Below are 20633 nucleotides of genomic sequence, written 5' to 3' on the forward strand. Positions count from 1 at the left end.
AAAATAGGTTCATGATTCTATATAATTTATAGAAGATTCCCATTAAATATCACTTTGTAATTCAATCTTTCATTTAAAAAGTCAGGATGATATAGACAGCAACTGTAGAAACCTGTTACCTCTAAAATCCTCTAATATAAATTTTTCCCATTTTTTATGAAAAGTAAAATTCCATGTACCAAAACAAGTTCCATGAAGCTAGAGATGAAAAGTGATCTATGTTAATCAACAAAATATAAATGATTATTTAGTAAATTATTTATTGTTTATTAAAATGAGAAAAAAAAAGACCCAACACAACAACAAAATGTTTAAATGATGTTATACAATGAATTGAGAATCTATCCAAAAAGATTTTTCTGGGAAGAACAATTAATTGATACAAATGTGAGTGCAAATCTGTCTCTTTTTAAGCTTTAAAGCCTATTGTTCAAAGTTTTAGCTTGTGTGCATGATATAAACCCCATACGTTGTTTTGTCAGTGACAATAAAAAGTGCAGTTTATTAAAAACTGAAGTAAAAATTAAAATAACTTTTTAAAAAATCAGTCACAGTTTTGTCATTGGTATATGGAGATTGTTCCAGGGACCCATCCACAGCTCCTCTTCATCTGACTGCGTGTGGTCACTATGGAATTCCAGAGCCTCCTTGATGTTCTTACTTTCAACCACGGATTCCTGTTCAACTGTGCTTTTCAGCCTGTTCCCCAAAGACCTCACTGCCGTACCGTCAGTCCCCATGTGGCAAGGGGCAAATGTAACCAGAGTTGGTCTTGTGTTCATTTTCTCAGTAGAAAATGGCCCCTTTGATAATGTGTTCAGGGGGACGTTCTCCTCATGTGTCACGGCCAACTTGTCTAGTTTCTTAAAGTGTCTCCCCAGTCGAACAGGGGAAGTAACTTTTAAATTATCAGTGAGGCAGGCTCGGCGGGTTCTCACCACAGAACCATTCTGTGCAATGTATATATTGCCATTGACATTACTGTGGATATTAGGATTCTGAAGACGTGTTCTCTGACATTCAGGAGCACTGTCTTCTCCAGTTGAGCTAGTTTCATACTCTCGATCGACAACTAACTTGATCATTCTTTTTCTTGCCCACTGTCAAAAAAAAAAAAAAACAAAAAAAAAACCACATGAATCATTATCAAAGGAATTAAAAGGGTAAAGATTACAATGATTGAGAAATTCACAACCTTTGACAGAAAGGTATCAAAGGTAATAATTCAAGAGGTAAAGGGAAGAATCTTATTATCAATTACTTTTCCACAAATTCTTCATTGGTTTGAGAGCATAATAATTTCTGAAGAAGATTGCTAGATTAGAAAGTAGACATTTCAGGAAGTACTTTTTATTTTTTTAAGTAAAATTACTGATCTATCATAAAAAAAAGTATATTGGTTATATTTAAGTATCTGATCCATTGTTTTACAGTTGCTATACTTTTCAGGAACATTAAGTTGAAAGGAACACCCCTCTTTATTAGTATATTCTGTTCATATTCATACTTCCATTCCTAATATTTGAAACATTTTTAAACTTACATTATTCTAATTCCTAATTAATCCTCCATTATTAGCCAAGCATTTTGTATAATTTAATGCATTTAATCACTTGCATCCTGGTTTTCTGGTTCATCCCATTTAAATATATGTTAAAATATCTTCCCATCCTGTACAATCTATCTTGTAATACACAAAATAGAAAATTAATGATCATAAATTTGCCTTTAGTAAGCAGCTGGAACACAATGGAAGTTTTCACAATTTTTTTTTTAACAGTCCACTTTAAGAAATGACAAGGTGCAAAGGTTAAAAAGTACTTGGTTATTCTTAAAATAGTATTGCACTTTGGGGACATGTGAACTACCAACATGTTGCACTGAGTAAGCCATAATTTTGGATTTCAAGATTTATATTTCAAAATTATTATGTTATCTATCCAGAAAAAAATGTATAACTGTTAAAATTCATTTTTTTCTAAATCCACTTTAGTTCCTATCCACAACAGAAAGGAAATAGTAGTAACTTTTAGTTTTAAATTTATTTCACTTAAAATTTAATATTTGAAAATGCGAGCTACAAACCTAATTGAATATGTTTATGATGTTTTCGATAATATGTTTGCCAGCTGAAATGTACATATACGCAAAAGTAGACTTGCAGAGATCTCATTTGTTGTAGCTTGTCCTAAGGATTTATGTTACAAAGATGGTATAAAGACCACTGCATATATCCATAAATTCATTCCAATAGCTAGAGCATCACTGGCAATACATAATTCCACATTGCATTAACAGGAATCACATTACGAAATAGTAAATACTGAGTAACTGATTGTATGTCTTTTGAATTACTAATATAGGAAAGATCAATCAGATTTACCCTAATATATTCTACAAATCTATTTGGATAGCATATATATCTGCTTCTCTGGCATGCTTCTAATCTTAAGTTAGATAAAAATCATATTCAATTTCCTCCCTTCAAATGTCATTTCAGAGAATTCATAGAAAGCACTGCACACAGGAGCACTCATCACCGCAAAACTTTCACCTACTGTGACCTCGTCTACAGTGCTGTGTTGTAACCTTCTGAGTTGGCTCCTGGAGACTTCTTCCGGCTTGCATACTTGCTTGGGTCGTACTCTGGCACCTGAAAGCCCCAAGGCCCTCCAGACTGACTTTCGCTACTACTGCTAACACTGCTTGACTCTGACTCTTCCTCACTTTCAACACCTCCTTCCACTGAAGCTGATTCTGCACTGCCCTCCTCAGTGACGTCTCGAGATTCGAGGTCTGTTGGTTCTTCCACAGGGCCCAGCTCGCTTTTCTGTTCTTCTGCTGGGCGTTCCTCCTCTTCTTCCACCTTCAGTTCTTCTGGCTCTTCAGCTGGCTCCTCTTTTCTACGTTTGACTTCCTTGACCTCTTCAACAACGGGCCTTCTTCTTGCAAGAAAGATATTTTTCCTTGCCTTTTCCCCTTCTGACTCAGTGGATTCTGACTCTTCTGATTCAGGGGTAGAACTTTCTTCCTCCTCAGAGGGTGTCTCTGACTCAGACTCCTCTTCCGTAGTCTCAGACTCACTGAACTCGGATTCCTCTTCACTGTATTCAGTATAGTCACTTGAGGATTCCTCCTCTGATTCTACCGTGCTTTCTGTAGCTTCATCTTGGTCCAGAGTTAGTTTCAAATAATCTTTATCTTCTTCCTCAAGGCGTCGCTGCCTCTCTTCCTCCTCAAGGTCGATGATGCCTCTTCTATCAGCTAGTCCTCTAACTTTCTTAAAAATCATGGGGAATATCCTGGCTCTCTTCCATGTTGTGTATGTTGGTTCAGCTGGGGGTGGCTTTTCAATAGTGACAACTACTTCTTCCTCCTCACTAGGCTCTCTAATTTCAACTTTTGGTTTGACTTTCTTTGCCTTTTCCTGAAAATCATGAAAATGCAATTGAAGTGTCAGCTGGGAAAAGGTTATGCTGTGACGTTGTCCCACATAAGTTAAGCAGGAGTGAATCTACAGAGTGATAGCTTCATGCAAATTATAAAACTGTTTTTAGAGAACAATCATACCATTCCCTACTGTTTACCCCACTGCATATAGACAGAAGACGGTCAAGGAAATAACCACTATAGCTTATACCTTATAATACCAAAATTTAAGGTTTTCTCATTTTTTCTTATTCAAAATTTATTTCTCACCTTAGATCAAAAGAGAAAGAAATAAATTAATCATTTCCTCTTCTCTCTCCCATCCTTAGACTTTGGTTAAATAGTGTTATGCATTTGCTTTAACAGAATTTTAACCCATATGGAAATTATGATAGCTTATCTGAATAGCTAATGACATATTTGACTATTTTTAAAATGTTGAACAGGGTAAAACTACAGTGACATTAATTTTTGTTTGTTTGTTTTAAATATCTGAATAAGTATTCCAAGTGAGGGCTTCCACGTTGGCAGTAGTGGTAAAGAATCTGCCTGCCAATGCAGGAGACGCAAGAGACTCTGGTTTGATCCCTGGATTAGGAAGATCTCTTGGAGTAGGAAATAGTAACCTGTTTCAGTATTCTTGCCTGGAAAATTTCATGGACAGAGGAGCTTAGCAGGCTACAGTGCACGGGACTGCAAAGAGTCAGACAGGACTGAGTGATTGAGCACAGAACATTCCAAGTGAATATTTCAGGCAAAGTATAAGGACTAGATATAAATGAAATTGTGGTAACTTAGACTTAAATGACATAATTCCATTAAGAATACTGGTGATGTTTTATTTTTCTCTTATAATTAAAAGATGGAGATTGTACTTTTTAATGACTTTTAGGTTTGCTAGACAAAGTGGGAGCAATTTGTTAAGCAAAATATTTTTTGACCTATTTGATTATAATATTATCATTATGGAATAACATTTATAATTTTTATTTAGGTTTTATTTCAAATTAATATTTTATATAAAGAAATTAAATTTATATATAAATTAAAGTCCGTCTATAGACAAGACAATAATCCATGGCTGATTCATATCAATGTATGACAAAACCCACTGGAAAAAAAAATAATAAAAAAAAATAATAAATTTCTATGGAAAACAGGTACTAAATGAATAGGATGTTTGATTTTTGAAATGTTTTGTAGGCTGCTATTCAAATAGAGCTAAAAATATTCAAAGCAAAGTCACTTATTCATGTCCGACTCTTTGTGACCCCATGGACTGTTGCCTGCCAGGCTCCTCAGTCCATGGGATTGTCCAGGCAAGAATACTGGAATGGGTTGCCATTTCCTTGGAATGTTAACATTACATAAAATATTATAATAGTTACCTCTTCCTCCTCATATTCCTCTTCAGCTTCACCAACCACCTCACCGTATTCCTCTTGTCCAGCCGGTGGTAACAAACGACGACGACTTCCATATTGAGGCATTTCATACCTGTAACAGAAACTTAGAACTTTAAACATGTCTTCATGTGATCTGTATAACCATGACTGATCTCTGTTTTCTTCTGTTTCTTCACCATTCAATCAATAGATATTTATACAGCACCTATTTGGCTTCTGGTACACTAGTTACAAAACCATAGGGAAAGAACTACAACCTGATGACCAATGACTTTTGCCATAAGGTACCCTGGAATAACAAGAAAAGGAGATTAATCTTAAAATTTCAGTTTTAAGTATTAGGATAGATAAGAGTGAAGGAAAGGAATATTTTTCCTTGACTAGCTGAACAATTTAAGGCACCAGACAGGTTCTTTCTGAAAGATAGCTTGTTCAGAACATAAACTCTAAGTTTAAATTTCTGCTTCAAATATTATGTGGGATCATATTTATTTTGCTCTACTGTAGAAAACAGTTAACTTATGTCTGTAGCAATGACTTTTGAAATGCTCATTTCTGGATTCTAAACTGTGTTTTCTTCTTAATTTCACTTGGGCAAATCTTGAGGCTGACTGGTTAGATAAAATATTCAATATCTCATATGAAAGAAATGGTGAATTCAGGAATTGAGCAAATATGTTTGACTTCTACTCCTCATTTAAATAATTTGAACAATTTTATTGCATTTTTTGAATTGTATTCAATATCAATATAAACATCAAAACAGAATTCAATATAGAAAAAATGGTTAAACTTGATTGAAGCTAAAACTAGATACATAACTCATTTTCAAATATGAAATGGATGAAATGACACTCATAAAAATGCTAGTAATAATAATCCCTTAATAACACCTTATTATTCATAACAATATTAAGATACTGGATAAAAAATCTGAAGATGTACCCATGCTCATAACTGTAATAATCTTGTCCATATTCCTGGCCAGGATCAATTCCAGACTCCATGGATAACTCCTATTATTCAAAAAGAGAAATCACATTTGAAAATAAATTCTTATCACATTTCAGCTCAAAGTTTGTTTTGCCGACCTAGTGTTCAATGACTCTCAAAATGCTGCTGCCAAAATAACTTTAGTTATAAATGTTAGTTAAACATACTCAAATATATATATATATATGTATATATATATATATAGTCTGTAGCTATTTTGCACAAAGTTAATTTATGTTATTAGAACTGGGGAGGGGGAAAATAAAGTTTTTTGAATGGTAAATCTGTCAAAGATTACAGATAAGCGTATATCATTTGTTTTTAGATACTTTTTAAAACTATCAACAGACAGTTAATATTTCAACCTATTTAACATATTATTAGTAGACTTTAGCCATGAAGAAAATTATAACATTATCTTCAGCACTATTTCATCATCCTAATAACATTTTTCTATTATCAAGGGTTCTTTGGTTCTTCAAAAGCTATTCTTAAGAAAGGATTTGAAAATAATCATTTATATATTAATAAAAATGTGCTAATATGTGACATATCTTCAAGAATGCTAATTATGAATTTAATTATTTTTCCTAAAAAAAAAAAAAGAAAGAAAGAAATTTGTCAGACCATAGGCCCTTTCAGGTTTCCAATTCTAAACTCCAGACACTACTGATTTTCGTCATTCTACACTTAACGGAAAGATATTTTTCCTGAGACATACACATAAAATTAGCTTTAAATAACTATTAAATTCAGTTTCACTAAATTTCTCTCTTTATTTCTATGTTAACATTTAAATAAGTTGAACTGTCAAGGTTTTACCAAATTAATTGTCAGTGAAGTAAGAAAAGGGAAGAAGAGTTTAGGTATCCACAGGAAAACCAGTGGAATATTATTTCTAATATCATCTACTATTTATAAGAACTAATTTTTTTTGATCCAGGTATAATATGTCAGGAAAATAAGTCCTCTGGGGATACTAATGTATCACTTAAAAAGTGTGGATATTCACAGCCTGCATGATGGAAAGGGAGCTAGCCCTCATTGGTGCTTTGTTTGGCAAACATCATTTTTAAACAGTGATTAGTTACCCAATTTCTAATCAGAAAATGCCATTAAAAATCTGGATTTTGATTTCTTTCAAAAAATATAAAGATAGCAACACTGGGCTCATATTTTTATATGTCATGAATTTAGTTACTGGTATTATTCCCTACAGAAATCATGTTCCGTCCTGGTTACTGCCGTGTTCTCAACCAGACTATTTTACAACTACACTCACAGTCGCCATTACTCTCTTTTTTACATTGAATAAACGCTACTTATTTACATTACCTCCTTAGATTTTTATGAGTTTGCAACCCCTCTACTAAATGTACTATCTGATGACTTTGCAGTTACAAATACTTTGTGAATTAACTGCAAAGGAAACCAGTTTTGATGTTAAAATGGATTCAGTTTACTCATAAGACAAGTTCAAAGTAATGTGTTTGTGTAGATAAGCAATACCATGTTGGGTAAGGGACATGGCACAATGGGAACTCTCACATTCTGGAGAGATTATGAATTAGCAAAACCATTTGGGAAAGGTTTGGGAATAATACTGAAGTCAAATATACATATCTCTTTTCACAGAAATTCAATTTAACTTAGTCTACGTGCCCAATATAAATATGTAAAATTACGCACCAAAATACATCATTTACAACAGCCCCAAACTGCAACTGATACCAAAGGCCATGAGATAAACACACGGCTACATCACACAATAGAGACAAATCTCCCTTACAGAATGATAAGCAAAAGAAGTCAGGTACAAAATGAAGCATATGATTCTATATTATTCTATTTCTATAAATTTCAAAAACAGACAAACCAATCTGGGTGTTAGCAGCTAGGTGAAAAATTTTCTATTAGCAATAATCATACTTCGGATAAACCTCATTTGGCTACAATGTTGCTACTGACAAATGGCTATATTTAGAGAAGGAACTCCTGCCATTTGTGATGACAACATGAAATGGATCTTGAGGGCATTATACTCAGTGAAACAAGTCAGACATACAAATACTATATGGTATTACTTATATTTGGAATCTAAAAACAGTAGAAAACAAATTAAAAACTAAATTCACAGAAACAGTAGAAAAATGGTTACTGAGTAGAGGAAATGTGAAAGTGCACAAACTTTCAGCTATAAGGTGTATAAGGTTAAGCATCAAATGTAAAAGATGGTGACTACAGTTGCTAATGCTATACTGTACCATTGACATTTGCTAAGGAGGTACAACTTAAAAGGTCTCACAAAAAAATAATGAGTAAAAATACAGATAAATATGCGAGGGCAGATATGTTAGTCCTTTTACAGTGTATGCATGCATGTGTGTGTGCTCAGTCATGCCTACTCTTTGAGACCCCATGGACTGTAGCCTGCCAGGCTCTTCTGTCCATTGGATTTTTCAGGCAAGAATACTGGAGTGGGTTTCCATTTCCTCCTTCAGGGGATCTTCCCAACCCAGGGATCGAACCTGCATCTCTTGCAACTCCTGCATTGGCAAGCGGATTGTTTACCACTGAGCCACCTGGGAAGCCCTTTCACAGTGTATACATATGTCAAAACATCAGAATGTACACTTGAAATATCTTACAATTTAATTTGTCAGTTATAACTTGATAAAGCCAAAATTAACTATATGTATTAAATCTGCCTGCCAATGCAGCAGATGTGGGTTCGGTTCCTGGGTTAGGAAGATCCCCTGGAGAAGAAAATGACATCCAATTCTAGCATTCTTGCCTGGGAAATCCTATGGACAAAGGAGCCTGGTGGGCTATGGTTCACGGGGTCACAAAGAGTTGGGCACAACCTAGTGACTAACAAAAACAGTTAAACATTTATCTTGGAAACAAAAGCTAGGTGAGTGTGAGTGAAAGGAGAAAGAAGATCTAAGTGTTAATGTGAAGGGGCTTCTGGAGAGCTAGTAGGGCATGAGTCTTCTGTAAAAATTCATTTCGTGGCACAATATAATTTTATGTCAGTATTTTTATTTCAAAAAATGTTTATTACAGGAAAAGGGTATGAAATGAAGTCAATTCAGACCAATAAGAAACTGGGACAAAGTTAAAATCTAAATTTGACTTATTAAAATTAAATACTTTAAAAAAAACTGTTTCATACTAATAGACTTAGACTTTTGAGGCATTCAAAAATCCAATGTAATTATACTAGTTTAAATGAAGTCAAAAGGTCTCAGAAGTAATACTTAACTTCTTGGCCAATGCACGTTTAATCTAATACATGCGAAGACTGAGCAAAGACTGACAAGTGATTCTGAAGTTGAAACCTAAATGTCCATAAATGGAAGAATGTATTAATATGAAGAAAATGTGGTACATACATATAGGGAGTATTATTCAGCCTTTAAAAAGAAAAAAAAGAAAAAAGAAAAGAAGTCTTGTTGTTTGCTACCACATTGATGAAATAAGCCAGTCACAGAAAGACACATCCTACATGATTCCACTTACACAAGGTATCTAAAATAGTCTTATAGAAACAGAAAGGAAAATGATGGTTGCCAGGGGATGGTGAAAGTGTTAGTGGCTCAGCCGTGTCCTACTCTTTGCAACCCCATGGACTGTAGTCTGCCAGGCTCCTCTGTCCATGGAATTCTCAAGGCAAGAATACTGGAGTGGGTTGCCATTTGCCTTCTCCAGGGGATCTTCCCAACTCAGGGATCAAATCCAAGTCTCCGGCATTGCAGGCAGATTCTTTACCATCTGAGTCACCAGGGAAGCCCCAGGCAGGAGATGGAGACGGGGGCAAATGTGAAGTTGCTATTTAGCAGATATAAAGTTTCAATTAAGCACAATGAAAAAGTTTAGAAATTGCTATACAGCATTAAACTTAGAGTTGACAATACTATATTGTGCACTTAAAAGAGGAAAGATTTAGAAGTATGTGCTCTTATGACAATTAAAAACAATAAAGTTTTTAAAGTTGAATTCTAATAGTTTTTAGCAATAATGAAAAATATCTATGGAAATATATGCTACTGAAGGGGCTTCCCAGGTAGCACTAGTGGTAAAAGAACCTGCCTGCCAATGCAGGAGCTGCAGGAGACGAGGGTTGGATCCCTGGATTGGGAAGATCCCCTGGGGAAAGAAATTACAATTTACTTCTGTATTATTGCCTCGCTAATCTTAAATACAGAGGATCCTGGCTACAGTATATGAGGTCACAAAGAGTTGGCCATGACAAGCAACTGAGCACAATGTGATGGAGTGGATTTAAAATTTTTTTAAAAAATCAATTTTCTTTACAGACACATACTTCTCTTTTTTCTTGACTGGTAAATGAAACTCAGGTCCTGTTAGCTAAATAACTTGTTAGCTAAATATCTGGCATCAAATGACTTAAAAAAATAACAGAAGGATGGAAGCAACTGGGGAGGAACCCACATAATCATCAATTTAATCAATCACTTTATAGTCTATAGGGAGAGATGGGAGCTGGTGGAAGACAATGCTCTGAAAGTTCCCTCCTGGATACTTATACTTATACCACCACTTATATCAGAGCATCATCTCTTCAGAAAAAAAAAAGAAAATGGAGGAAGAACTCCACCATTAAGCCTGCCAGTCTTCTCTGTTCAAGGGGATTCTCCAGGCAAGAATACTAGAGTGGAATGTCGTGCTCTCCTCCAGGGGATCGTCCCAACCTAGGGATTGAACCCAGGTCTCCCACATTGCAGTCAGATTCTTTATGGACTGAGCCACCAGGGAAGACCTAAGACCCTGAGTCAGACTGAAAAGAAAAGTGGAATGTTGATTTTTATTGCTGTTTCATATAGTCCCTGTTGACATTCCCTTAGCAGGTGAATCATGCCAAGCATCTTACTAAAAGGTGCTTTTATGGGCAGATAAACTGCTTAATGTTATTTTTAAAATTCATTTTTGCTGACCACACAGAGAAAGCATATAATCAACCTAGTATCTTATTGACTAAATTGTAAATGTTTGTATTGATGCAAACAAAAGAAAAAAATAACTACCATTACTGAATTTCTTCCCCCTATGCCCCGGTTGCTGAGTTAGAAGTTTATATATTTAATATTACTGCCAACATCCTATAAAAGATGAAATTAATGAGCATAAGGAGGATGTATAGTTTGACTAAGGCTTTATATTTAGCAACTGGCATTTGGATTTCAACTCCGAGCTATCTGATTCAACAATCTATGGAGAAGTATTCACAGAAATTTTTAATTTATTACTTATTTATATTTATGGCATGTGGAATTTTAGTTTCTTGACCAGGGATTTAACCCAAGTCCCCTGCATTGGAAGGTAGATTCTTAACCACTGGACCACCAGGGAAGTCCTTCCATGGACATTTTTTATAAAATTTATACATTTTAATATTTCTGCCACCAACCTCTCAATTTGGGGGAGTAAATTCTAACCACAAAATGCCTGTCTTTAGCAGAGTTAAGATTCTGTTGTTGAGAAGTAGCAATAAACAGTACTTTTTTTAGATGAAGATTATAAAATCTTACATTTTCTAAAGGAAGAAGGTATTTAAAATTTGCATTACTTTATTTCTTTCAATTTAGGAAGTATATAAGATAATAAATAAAATAAAAATGGCATGCATTTATTATATAACTCCAAATATCTTTTCTCATTGCAGGAGAAAATGTCATAAGGCATTTAAAAATAGACATTTTAAAATAGACTGCCCAAAGACAGTATTTTGAATCACATTTCAATGATTAAAGTCTGTTTATCACAACCAACTTTCTACCTTTGTTATTTCAGCATGGATGTTACCATTACTTCTTCAGATTTTCCCTGACCTAAATCTGATCTCAAGAACAGTTCTGATGAATCTAGATTCACTAAGACAAGTGACAGATCAGGTTCATGACTTGTCTCATTTAATGCTTGTTTGCTTTTAATATAAACAAAGGTCTTATTTACCTGATTTCTAGAGAATGAAGCTAAAAATTTGGAACTTCAGTCACCAGAAAGCAGAAGGGAGGTGAGTTGCTTGCTTATTTGCTTATTTGATCTAATTTAAAACCACCTCTTCTCTCCCTTGTAAAATTATGTCATGCTTGTAGCCACACACTCTGCCCACATGTGAAACAGGCCTCATAGTCACATTAAGTACATTGAAGACTCAGTGAAGGTAGAAAAGAAAAAGAAAATTGATACCTCTGGTTTAAGAAGAGAAGGCCTCAGCAGTTGTTGTTGCTGCCAAAGGAAATTAAAATAGAAAAAGGTTTAGGAAATAATTCAGGTGGAAAAAGTAGATTATGATTGAAAAGAGAGAAAAAAGGTCACAGCTTAAAACTGGTTACCTTGGGATACAATTTATTACTCAAGTGATAGCTATTAACAGCATTAAGTGATATTTTGACTATGTTGGAACATAATTAATGTGCTTTATTTTCATCATTGCTTCAATTAACATCAAACAATAATCTTAATAAATAAAAATCTATACTTTTTTTTTTTTTTTTGGTTTACGCTACATAGCAAAAGAGTCATTTTTGGTTCTGAAGCACTTTAAGTATCATACAATTCATTTTAACAAATTTAACCTTGTTTTAAATTGCCCCTCTTTTTCTCCCCAGTCACATTTATATATAATCAGGTTCATTAGGAAGAAGAGTAGGGCACACAAAAAAATGATATAGTTCTAATGAATTTATCATTATATTTAAGACATGCTCCCATTTTTCATTTTTACAAAATGTGGATTGCTTGAAGTCAAGATTTAAGCATGTTTTCAGAAATTCTTCTGTGATTAAGGAAATTGTTCTTCCTTAATTTTTGGAGACCACTTTTCATTGCCTCCCCATTTTACCCATATTTTTTTTAAATACACTTTCTACCAATCTGTAGATAATAATCTATGCTATAATTAGATGAAAACATGCACAGATTCAAATTTTGGCTTCTCAACTCTTGAAGGGAATGGTTATACAACATAAGTCTTAAAGTAAGCATTGGAAAAGTGGGCAGAGAAGTTCTAGGAAATAACCCTACCAGTAAGCCAACTGCTTAAAATGGCCAATAGAACAACTATTTGACAAAGTGATAGATATTCCACAGTACAGATGTTAGTGAGATAGTAGAGTTAAGGTATTCACTTAAAGGGGTAGGAAGTTGAAGTTAGAGATATTCTGATTCAATCTGTTAGCTGTGATAATTATTCCTGAAAATCATTTTTTCTTAAATACATTCATTTTGATTTCTAAATAATCTAGGACTTATGCATTCTAAAGCATTAGCCAATTAGGGCATATGCTTATTTCATTCTCTTTACTGAAGAGCTATATGCTAACTCATACTAAATTTTCAGTAACTCATTGACAGTACCACTTAGAATGTAGTTCACCGAGTACTATTGGTCAGAATACCCAGTATCTTCTCTGCAGATCGAGTCAAATTAACACAAAAAGTCATACAGTAGTCTGACTTGTTTTCAACTCTAAAATCTCAAAAGTTGTAAGAGTGAGCCTTGGCCTGATTTTTTTTTTAAAGTTTCTAAATTAGAAACAGTGTTCTAGGTTAGATTTATAGCCTTAGAAAAAGGAATTAGGGGGAATGTCACAAGATGGAGTGATAATAATTCTAGAAAATAGAAATTTATCTTTGAAAAGGTAAACAGTTGATCTGTGTTCACTCATTGACTTAAAACCTAGAACAAAGAAGCAACAAACATATAAGAAAATAAATAGCAAAGCATATGTTTTGTTAAAATAAAGGGAAATACCCTAGTCTTGAAAGAATGTAAATCAGTCCTGCCTGTAACATAAATATTTTTCCAGTAACCTTGATGTAACATAGCATCATAAAGCCCTTACCTCTGATGTATAACCTCTCCTGCAAGGCAGAAATGAAGAAATCAGTATTAAACATCCTGGATTTACAGATAGAATTATAGATGAAGGTAATTTAAGAAAATCATAGAAAAATTGAGACGGTGACTTTTTCTAAAAAATTGTCTCAGGAGAAATATATTTTATGGCAGTATCAAAACAGGAAGATCAAGATTTTATGCCTGCATTATTAAAAACAATTATCACTCCAGACCCTCATGCCATCTGAAAACTAAACAATACACAAACTGTTTTATCTCAATGGTGTATAATAGCACACATTTACTCTGTTATGATCAGTTAGATTAAAAATATTCTATATCATGTCTGTCCTAGACAAGTCTTGATATATGTGATACTCATTTGGGGGAAAGATATGCTTGATGAATGAAAAACATATTGTTACAGGACAAAAAATATTATCTCCATGACTACAACATATTCTTCCAAATGTTTGTAAGGTTTTTTGTTTTGTCAAATTATTCTAAAAATAATAAGCGCAAAATATTGACTAGTCTCTAAATGTCAATTACATTATTAGACATGATATGAAAAGGTTTTTAGAAATATAATAGCCAAGCATTCAATATTATATAAAGATTTATATAGTTAAATGGACTATAAGTTGTTGAAACATTTGACTGTACTTGAGAGGGAAAAGAAGTATGGAATGTTTTCAATGTCATTAGTTATGAAGACTTTTTATTTATTATTCATTAAACACTTGACCTAAAGTATTACACTGATGATGTTGACCATGCTATATGAAATTAATAAACAACAGAAATGAAGATTTACTATGAACACTTTCTAAAGTCCAGCAAAAGAATCTGTAGAAAATTTATTTAAAATATTCCAAGGACTTTATAAAATCTGCTTATTTGAATGCATCTTAAGTGATTATAAGGCATTAATGATTGAATAATGGTAATCTGGTTGATAATAATGATAATATTGCTGTCAGCAATTTATTACAATAGTCCTGTTTTATCCGTGATTATCTATCTGTGGTTTCAGTTACCCGTGGTCAACCATGGTCCAAAAACATTAAATGGAAAATTCTAGAAATAAAAAATTTGTATGTTTTAGATTGCATTCTGAGTAGCATTATGAAGCCTCACTCCACTCTTCTGTATCCCTCCCAGAATATGAGTGGTCTCTTGGTCCAGTATTTGATCTTTCAGGCATCCATTAGGGGTCTTACAGGATGCTTATGTTGTATGGTTAAACAGGGGGATGATAATTTAAAGCATTTAAAAGTTGAGACGTTTTCAACTTTTACTCAATTTGTATCTTTTAGAGATATAGAAAGTTGAGAGCTCATACTTAGGTTTTAATAATGACTCTTGAGTCATGTACATAATATAAAATATCCAGTAATATCTATATTTCATTTCCTAGGATATTGAAATTGCCTCTTTTCATTGGCTTTGCATTCCATAAATGTAGGAAATAAAATATCAATAGATGAACTATACAATTTTCATTAACCTTTTTGTTGCCTTTTATTTGGTTATTTGTATTGTTTTGTCTTATCTCAAAGGCAAAACATAACTTAGAAAAAGTAAACAACAGATCAATATGTATAGTTATCTGTGTGTTTTCAATTAACATGACTTCCTATATATCCTTATAAAACCATTCATATGACACTGATGCATCTTTTTATGTAGTTTATATCTAATATGTATTAATTTTTCATTTTACACTCTTTGTATGTATTACTGTTTATTTTTAACATTTAAGGAAAATGGATGTTAACCAGTTATGTCTTTTAATAAGGTACCTAATAATTTCTTCTGCACTAATTGAATCATAATAAACACAGAAGAAAAAAAGATATTCCTTTTTGGGGGTTTGCTGTCAGGTTGTGTGAGCTTAGGGGTTGTGGTGAGAAATAATATTTTGAGTTGTATACCAAAATATGTTTAGATCTCAAGTAAAAGATGCTTTAATTGACTTTATGATGAGGGAAACTTCTAAATATAATGTGTCAATGAAAGACTAGATTAAATATAAAACATGGGAATGGATGTTTTCATTTGCAAAGTATGAAATACTAATAATTTAAAATTATAAAAAGGTTATGAAAAAGGACAAAGTAACAATTTAATAAGGCTATATACCTACATAAAATTGTTATTTGGACTTCTTATATTCTTTGGTAATTATTTAAAAATTTAATTATCAAATAATTCTAAGGAATTATCAAGAAATTTATTTTATGTTTCCAAGAGGCTGATACAAAATAGCATAAAGACACACACTCACATTAAAGGTTTATGCAATTGTGAATAATACCTTGTCAGAGTCCGCCAAATAGCACAAGTTCTCATGCATATGACCAGCTGCCAACAAAAACTCCAACTGAAGTTTTTCAGTGAAAGAGAGAAAAAAATCATGTTCAAGAACCCCAGGAAAAAAATTGCTGTTGATTTGGATGAAAAGAATCTGAAGCAGAGGATCTAATGAAAATATTTAACTTTATAGTCTTTTATTTGATATTGTTAACTGGGATGCTTGATCAAATTCTTGAAGAAATTTCACATGATATGAGTTAAACAAAACCTATGAAATGATACATTCATTGTAGGGCTCTGGATCTATATTAATATACTTAAAATGGCAATTATCAAGTAAGACTTTGCCTATATTTTGGAGTTGTGTTTTATCTCTGCAGACATATCTCCTAAAATATCAAAACTAATATCTCCTAAATTATAATAAACAATTACACTTGTATTCAAAGTGAGGATTTCCAGTAAATAAATTTTATTCCATGTCTGAGATGGAAAAAACAAAGTAATTACTTGATAGCCGAGGGTAGCATTCATTAGGATAGAGATAGATGGTAGTTAGCTTAGTTGATGCCTTTTAAGAATTTAACAAGTTGAGCTCTAATATATAAAGACAACTACTGAAATTTGTCAGAGTATAAATTATTTTCTTTGCCTAAAATAAAGAGGAAAGACATAGATAAAACTGGTGGCAGTTCACCAGATATATTTCTTCTTGATTTCTATTTAAAATTTTTAAATTTCATTCATGTTTGTAGGCTAAATTTGGATGATTCATCCATAGCAATTAAAAGTTACTAGGAGGGGATATATGTATATCTATAGCTGATTCACACTGTTATACAGCAGAAACTAACACAACACTAAAGCAACTATATCCTAATAAAAACTAACATTAAAAAATGTACTAGGAATAAAACTGATAATGCACTTTAAAAAATTTTAATAGACAATCATGTTTTATATTATTGATAGACAATGAAAAATATAATTTTCAGCAATGAAATAGTAACTACATTCACACTAGATAAACTCTGTAGGTATTTACCTAATTTTGTTTTGATGAAACTGATTAGAATTTATTAAACTGGAGATAAAGGAAGGAAGGAAACTCTTATGATAAAATTATAATTAAGGAGATGATATAATAATGTGAACAAGCAAAGCTAAAGAGCATTTTAGAAACATTTGTGGGAACAATGAAATGTCTTACAAAAGTCAACAATTCAAGATTTATTTCCAGTATAAAGAAAGGAAGAGAAAGCACAATGAGAAATAAATAGAATAAGACAGCAATTGAAAAAAGTAAAAGATTTATCAAATGTATAAGCATACTAGTAAGATAAAAGCAAGCCAGAGTAAAGGATGTTCTTATAAGAAAACAGATGTCTACATCTATAGCACCTGAGATTTATTTTGGAATACCATAATGTCTGTCATCTCCTACATTTTTAGATACATAACATTTTACTTTGGTAGTATTTCTTCTTACCAAATACAGAGGCTTCAAGGAAATAGCAGAACATATGATATCATTTTTTAGCTTATTTATAACAGTCTGCTGTCTTCCTGGAACACTCATGTAAAACTATGATCAAAAGTAAATGTAAAACTTAACATGATAAACAAGCCATTGGTTTAACTGGATATCTAACTTTCATGCCCATATACACCCACTGAAAAACAGATTGAAATTACTTACTTTTTAAATAAATGCAGACAAATAATGCTACTTCGTAGTTAAGAAAGTTAAGGGAACTCTATAATATGAGTTAGTAATGATGAGATTAATAATCTTTTAAATTAAAAATGAGGAAAAACCAGCATTGCATTGAATTTAGGGTAAAAGAATAGTATCTTCTTTAATGTTCAAATCTGCCTCCACTGGAAGGTTATGGTCAAGAAAAGAGCTGTCCATTTAAAACTGAAAAAGAAACATTACAGTGAAGTAGAATGACTGTGAGATTGTTTTTCAATTCCTTCAACAATATTGTGCAAATTCTCCTGGTTTTGTTCAGATGTCATTTCCGTATTTGTTGTCTCTGAAGGACAACTCATTTGAAGTTTTGAGAGTTGTGCTGGTGGATTATTTTTTTCTATTTGACTGTACATGTTAGCTACTGACTTTTCCAGTTCTGCCAAGTTTTTTATATGCTTAAGAATGCCTTTTGGTTCCCTTTGAGGATTTGCATTGCACAGTGTTGATGTTGACAACTGTATCATATCGGATTTCATTTCCTTGGCTGGTGTCACATTGACAGTATGTTCAATAGCTGGTGTAAACGCACACTTGGTGGATGGAACTGACATCGAAGGAGGCAGTAGAGAAGGAAGAGGAGGAGATGCTGGAGGAAGAGAGGGAAGTGAAGGTAGGAAAGGTGGAGGAGAAGTAGACGCAGGAGGAGAGGGAACAGAAAGTAGAAGACGTGGAGGAAGAGGAAGAGGAGGAGGATTAGAGGGAGGAGAAGGAGGAAGTCTAGACACAGGAGTAAGGATATGAGGCAGAGGAGGAGGAGGAGGAGAAGGAAGCAGAGGAGGAGGAGGGGGAGGACAAGAAGGAGGAGGGGGAGGAGAGATTTTTAGTGGACAGGGAAGATTTTCAAAAATGTCCTTTTTGGTTTCAAAAGTCATCAAACAAGTAGGTGTCTCTCTGCTAAGGAACTCAGAATTTAAAATGCAAGGCATTGAAGGAGAAAGTTCCAAGGAACAGTCAGCAGGAGAAACAACAACATTAGGTTCTGATTTGAGTTCCACAGTTCTTGAAACAGTTGGCAAAGTGGAGAAAGAGCAGTGAGACCAAGGAAAGGAAAGCGAAGAGTCTGAAGACTGAGATTGCAACGGCTCTGTTGCTTTTATAGTCAGTGATTCACTTTCCCTTGTTTCCTCTTTTTCTGTTACATTTATGTCTTCAGCTGTAAGCAAGGGGCTACTGTTACCTCTTTTGTTTGGATAGGTCCCAGTGCTTTCATTTTCAGCTTTCTGCCTGTTGCTTTGCCACTGCTTTAGAGCTATGGTTTCCGATCTATCAGGAAGTTCCCACATTGGTCTCCTAGGTAAGCAGGTTGGGCGATTCCACATCCTCTGAATCTTTTCTCGTGGGCCCCTCAGAAACTCATTCCTGGCTTGTGTTTTGGGTACAAATGACTTCACAAAATCTGTTCTTAGTAAAAAGTCTGAATTTGTTGATCTTTGATCTGTGTGTTCCTTGTAAATGGTACTGTGGTCACTTAAGGCATCCTCATCAGACATCAGTGTGAATTCTCTTGCAGACCTGGGCCAGCTGTTCTTAAGAGATCCATCTACATGGGTCTGCTTGGGAGCCTCAACAGTGTTGGAAGAAAACTGCTGATGTTTCCTGTCTTCTGAGACTGATTTATTTTCCCTGCTTTGTTGGAAATGGTAGAGAAGGAAAAGACTTGAAAGAAAAGAAGATAATGAAATGTAAGGAAACAGGTTGTGAAATAGCTTTCATGAGAAAGATGTTTTTATGGTTCTCATTACTACTTCAAAATATAAAAAGCCAAATAACACTAATCTACTGAAGCAAGCCATTACTTTGATGTTTCTGTTCTCAAAAAGGCAGGCCAGGAAAAGCTAGAGAGCTGGGAGTAGCATGAAAAAGTTTCATTAAAAAAAAAAAATGTGTCAATCCACACACTGATTTTTTTTTTTCTTTCTTTCTTTTTTTTAGTTAGTTTGATACAGTGAAGTTTCCATGACCACACATAACAGTTCTCTCAAGTATAAATCACAGGTTTCCAAGTTACAGAGCAACATGCTGGGCAGTGGTTTCAGACCCTTTGCCTTGGTTAAGGATGATCAGAGTTGACCGTTTTAAGGAATGGATCCTTAGCTGTATCTGATTCAGTACCTGCCCATTATCTCTCATCTTAGTAATTCTGTCCTGGAGTTAAAAGTACTCTCCTATATGAGATAAAGCTTGCAAGAGAATACAGAAAGATTTTCTGCACTCTAGATTAAGAGAATTAGTCTCCAAGGACAGATGGGAGGGTTTCTTTCATAGAGTTCTAAATCACAATTGAAAAATTGTATTTAAGAATCTTGACAGATTATTTTCTTCCATTTTAATTTTATGCTTAATAATTTTAAAAGCACTATAAATATTACAAATAAGAAGGGAGACTTTTGGTTTCTTTTGAACATGATACAGGTCAAATTTTAGGCCACACTTTAATGAAAATATATACTATTATAGTAATAGTTTTGATATCACTGAAAAACTTGATCAGACATGGTCACTGAATTACAGTGACTGTGAGTCATAAATAAAATGGAATAAGTCAGAGAACACAAATAAGTGCTCCAGTGGAAGCACTGGGACCCTTCTCCCAGAAAGACAGGGAGACTTGGGGTTTTAAATAGTCTTTCATTTGACTTTGCTTCTCAAGCTCAGAGTAACAGATTCATTTTTATTATCATTTAATATTTACCCACATAGTATAGATGAAATAAAAGGATTTTTTAAATTAAAATTTAAAAGCTACATTGAAAAACCAGGATGAAAGGTGAGACAATATAATGATATATATTTTTTATGTCCTTTGGCAAAAATGCAAACTGCAAGAGAGAATTCTCACAGGTGGTCAGGATCTCCTACATAA

At 33.5% G+C, this 20633-nt stretch overlaps 1 protein-coding gene and 1 non-coding gene across 2 annotated transcripts in view; both read right to left on the reverse strand.

The window, feature by feature from the left end:
• Window positions 1-215: 215 nt before the first annotated feature.
• PCDH15 (protocadherin related 15) overlaps window positions 216-20633 on the reverse strand; it is a 1286954-nt gene continuing 1266536 nt past the window's right edge. Inside the window, exons 35-39 of the mRNA XM_043476181.1 lie at window positions 13700-13718; window positions 12042-12080; window positions 5781-5851; window positions 4818-4926; window positions 216-1100 (exon numbers count right to left, since the gene is read on the reverse strand). Of these exons, the coding sequence (XP_043332116.1) occupies window positions 549-1100; window positions 4818-4926; window positions 5781-5851; window positions 12042-12080; window positions 13700-13718 (790 nt within the window). The 3' untranslated portion in view covers window positions 216-548. The remainder of the gene's footprint in view (window positions 1101-4817; window positions 4927-5780; window positions 5852-12041; window positions 12081-13699; window positions 13719-20633) is intronic.
• LOC122446959 lies at window positions 7665-7804 on the reverse strand. The gene has a single exon (XR_006271090.1). It is a non-coding gene; the product is annotated as a U4 spliceosomal RNA (small nuclear RNA).

The sequence above is a fragment of the Cervus canadensis genome, chromosome 8 (genome assembly GCF_019320065.1).
Source record: "Cervus canadensis isolate Bull #8, Minnesota chromosome 8, ASM1932006v1, whole genome shotgun sequence".
NCBI lineage: Eukaryota > Metazoa > Chordata > Mammalia > Artiodactyla > Cervidae > Cervus > Cervus canadensis.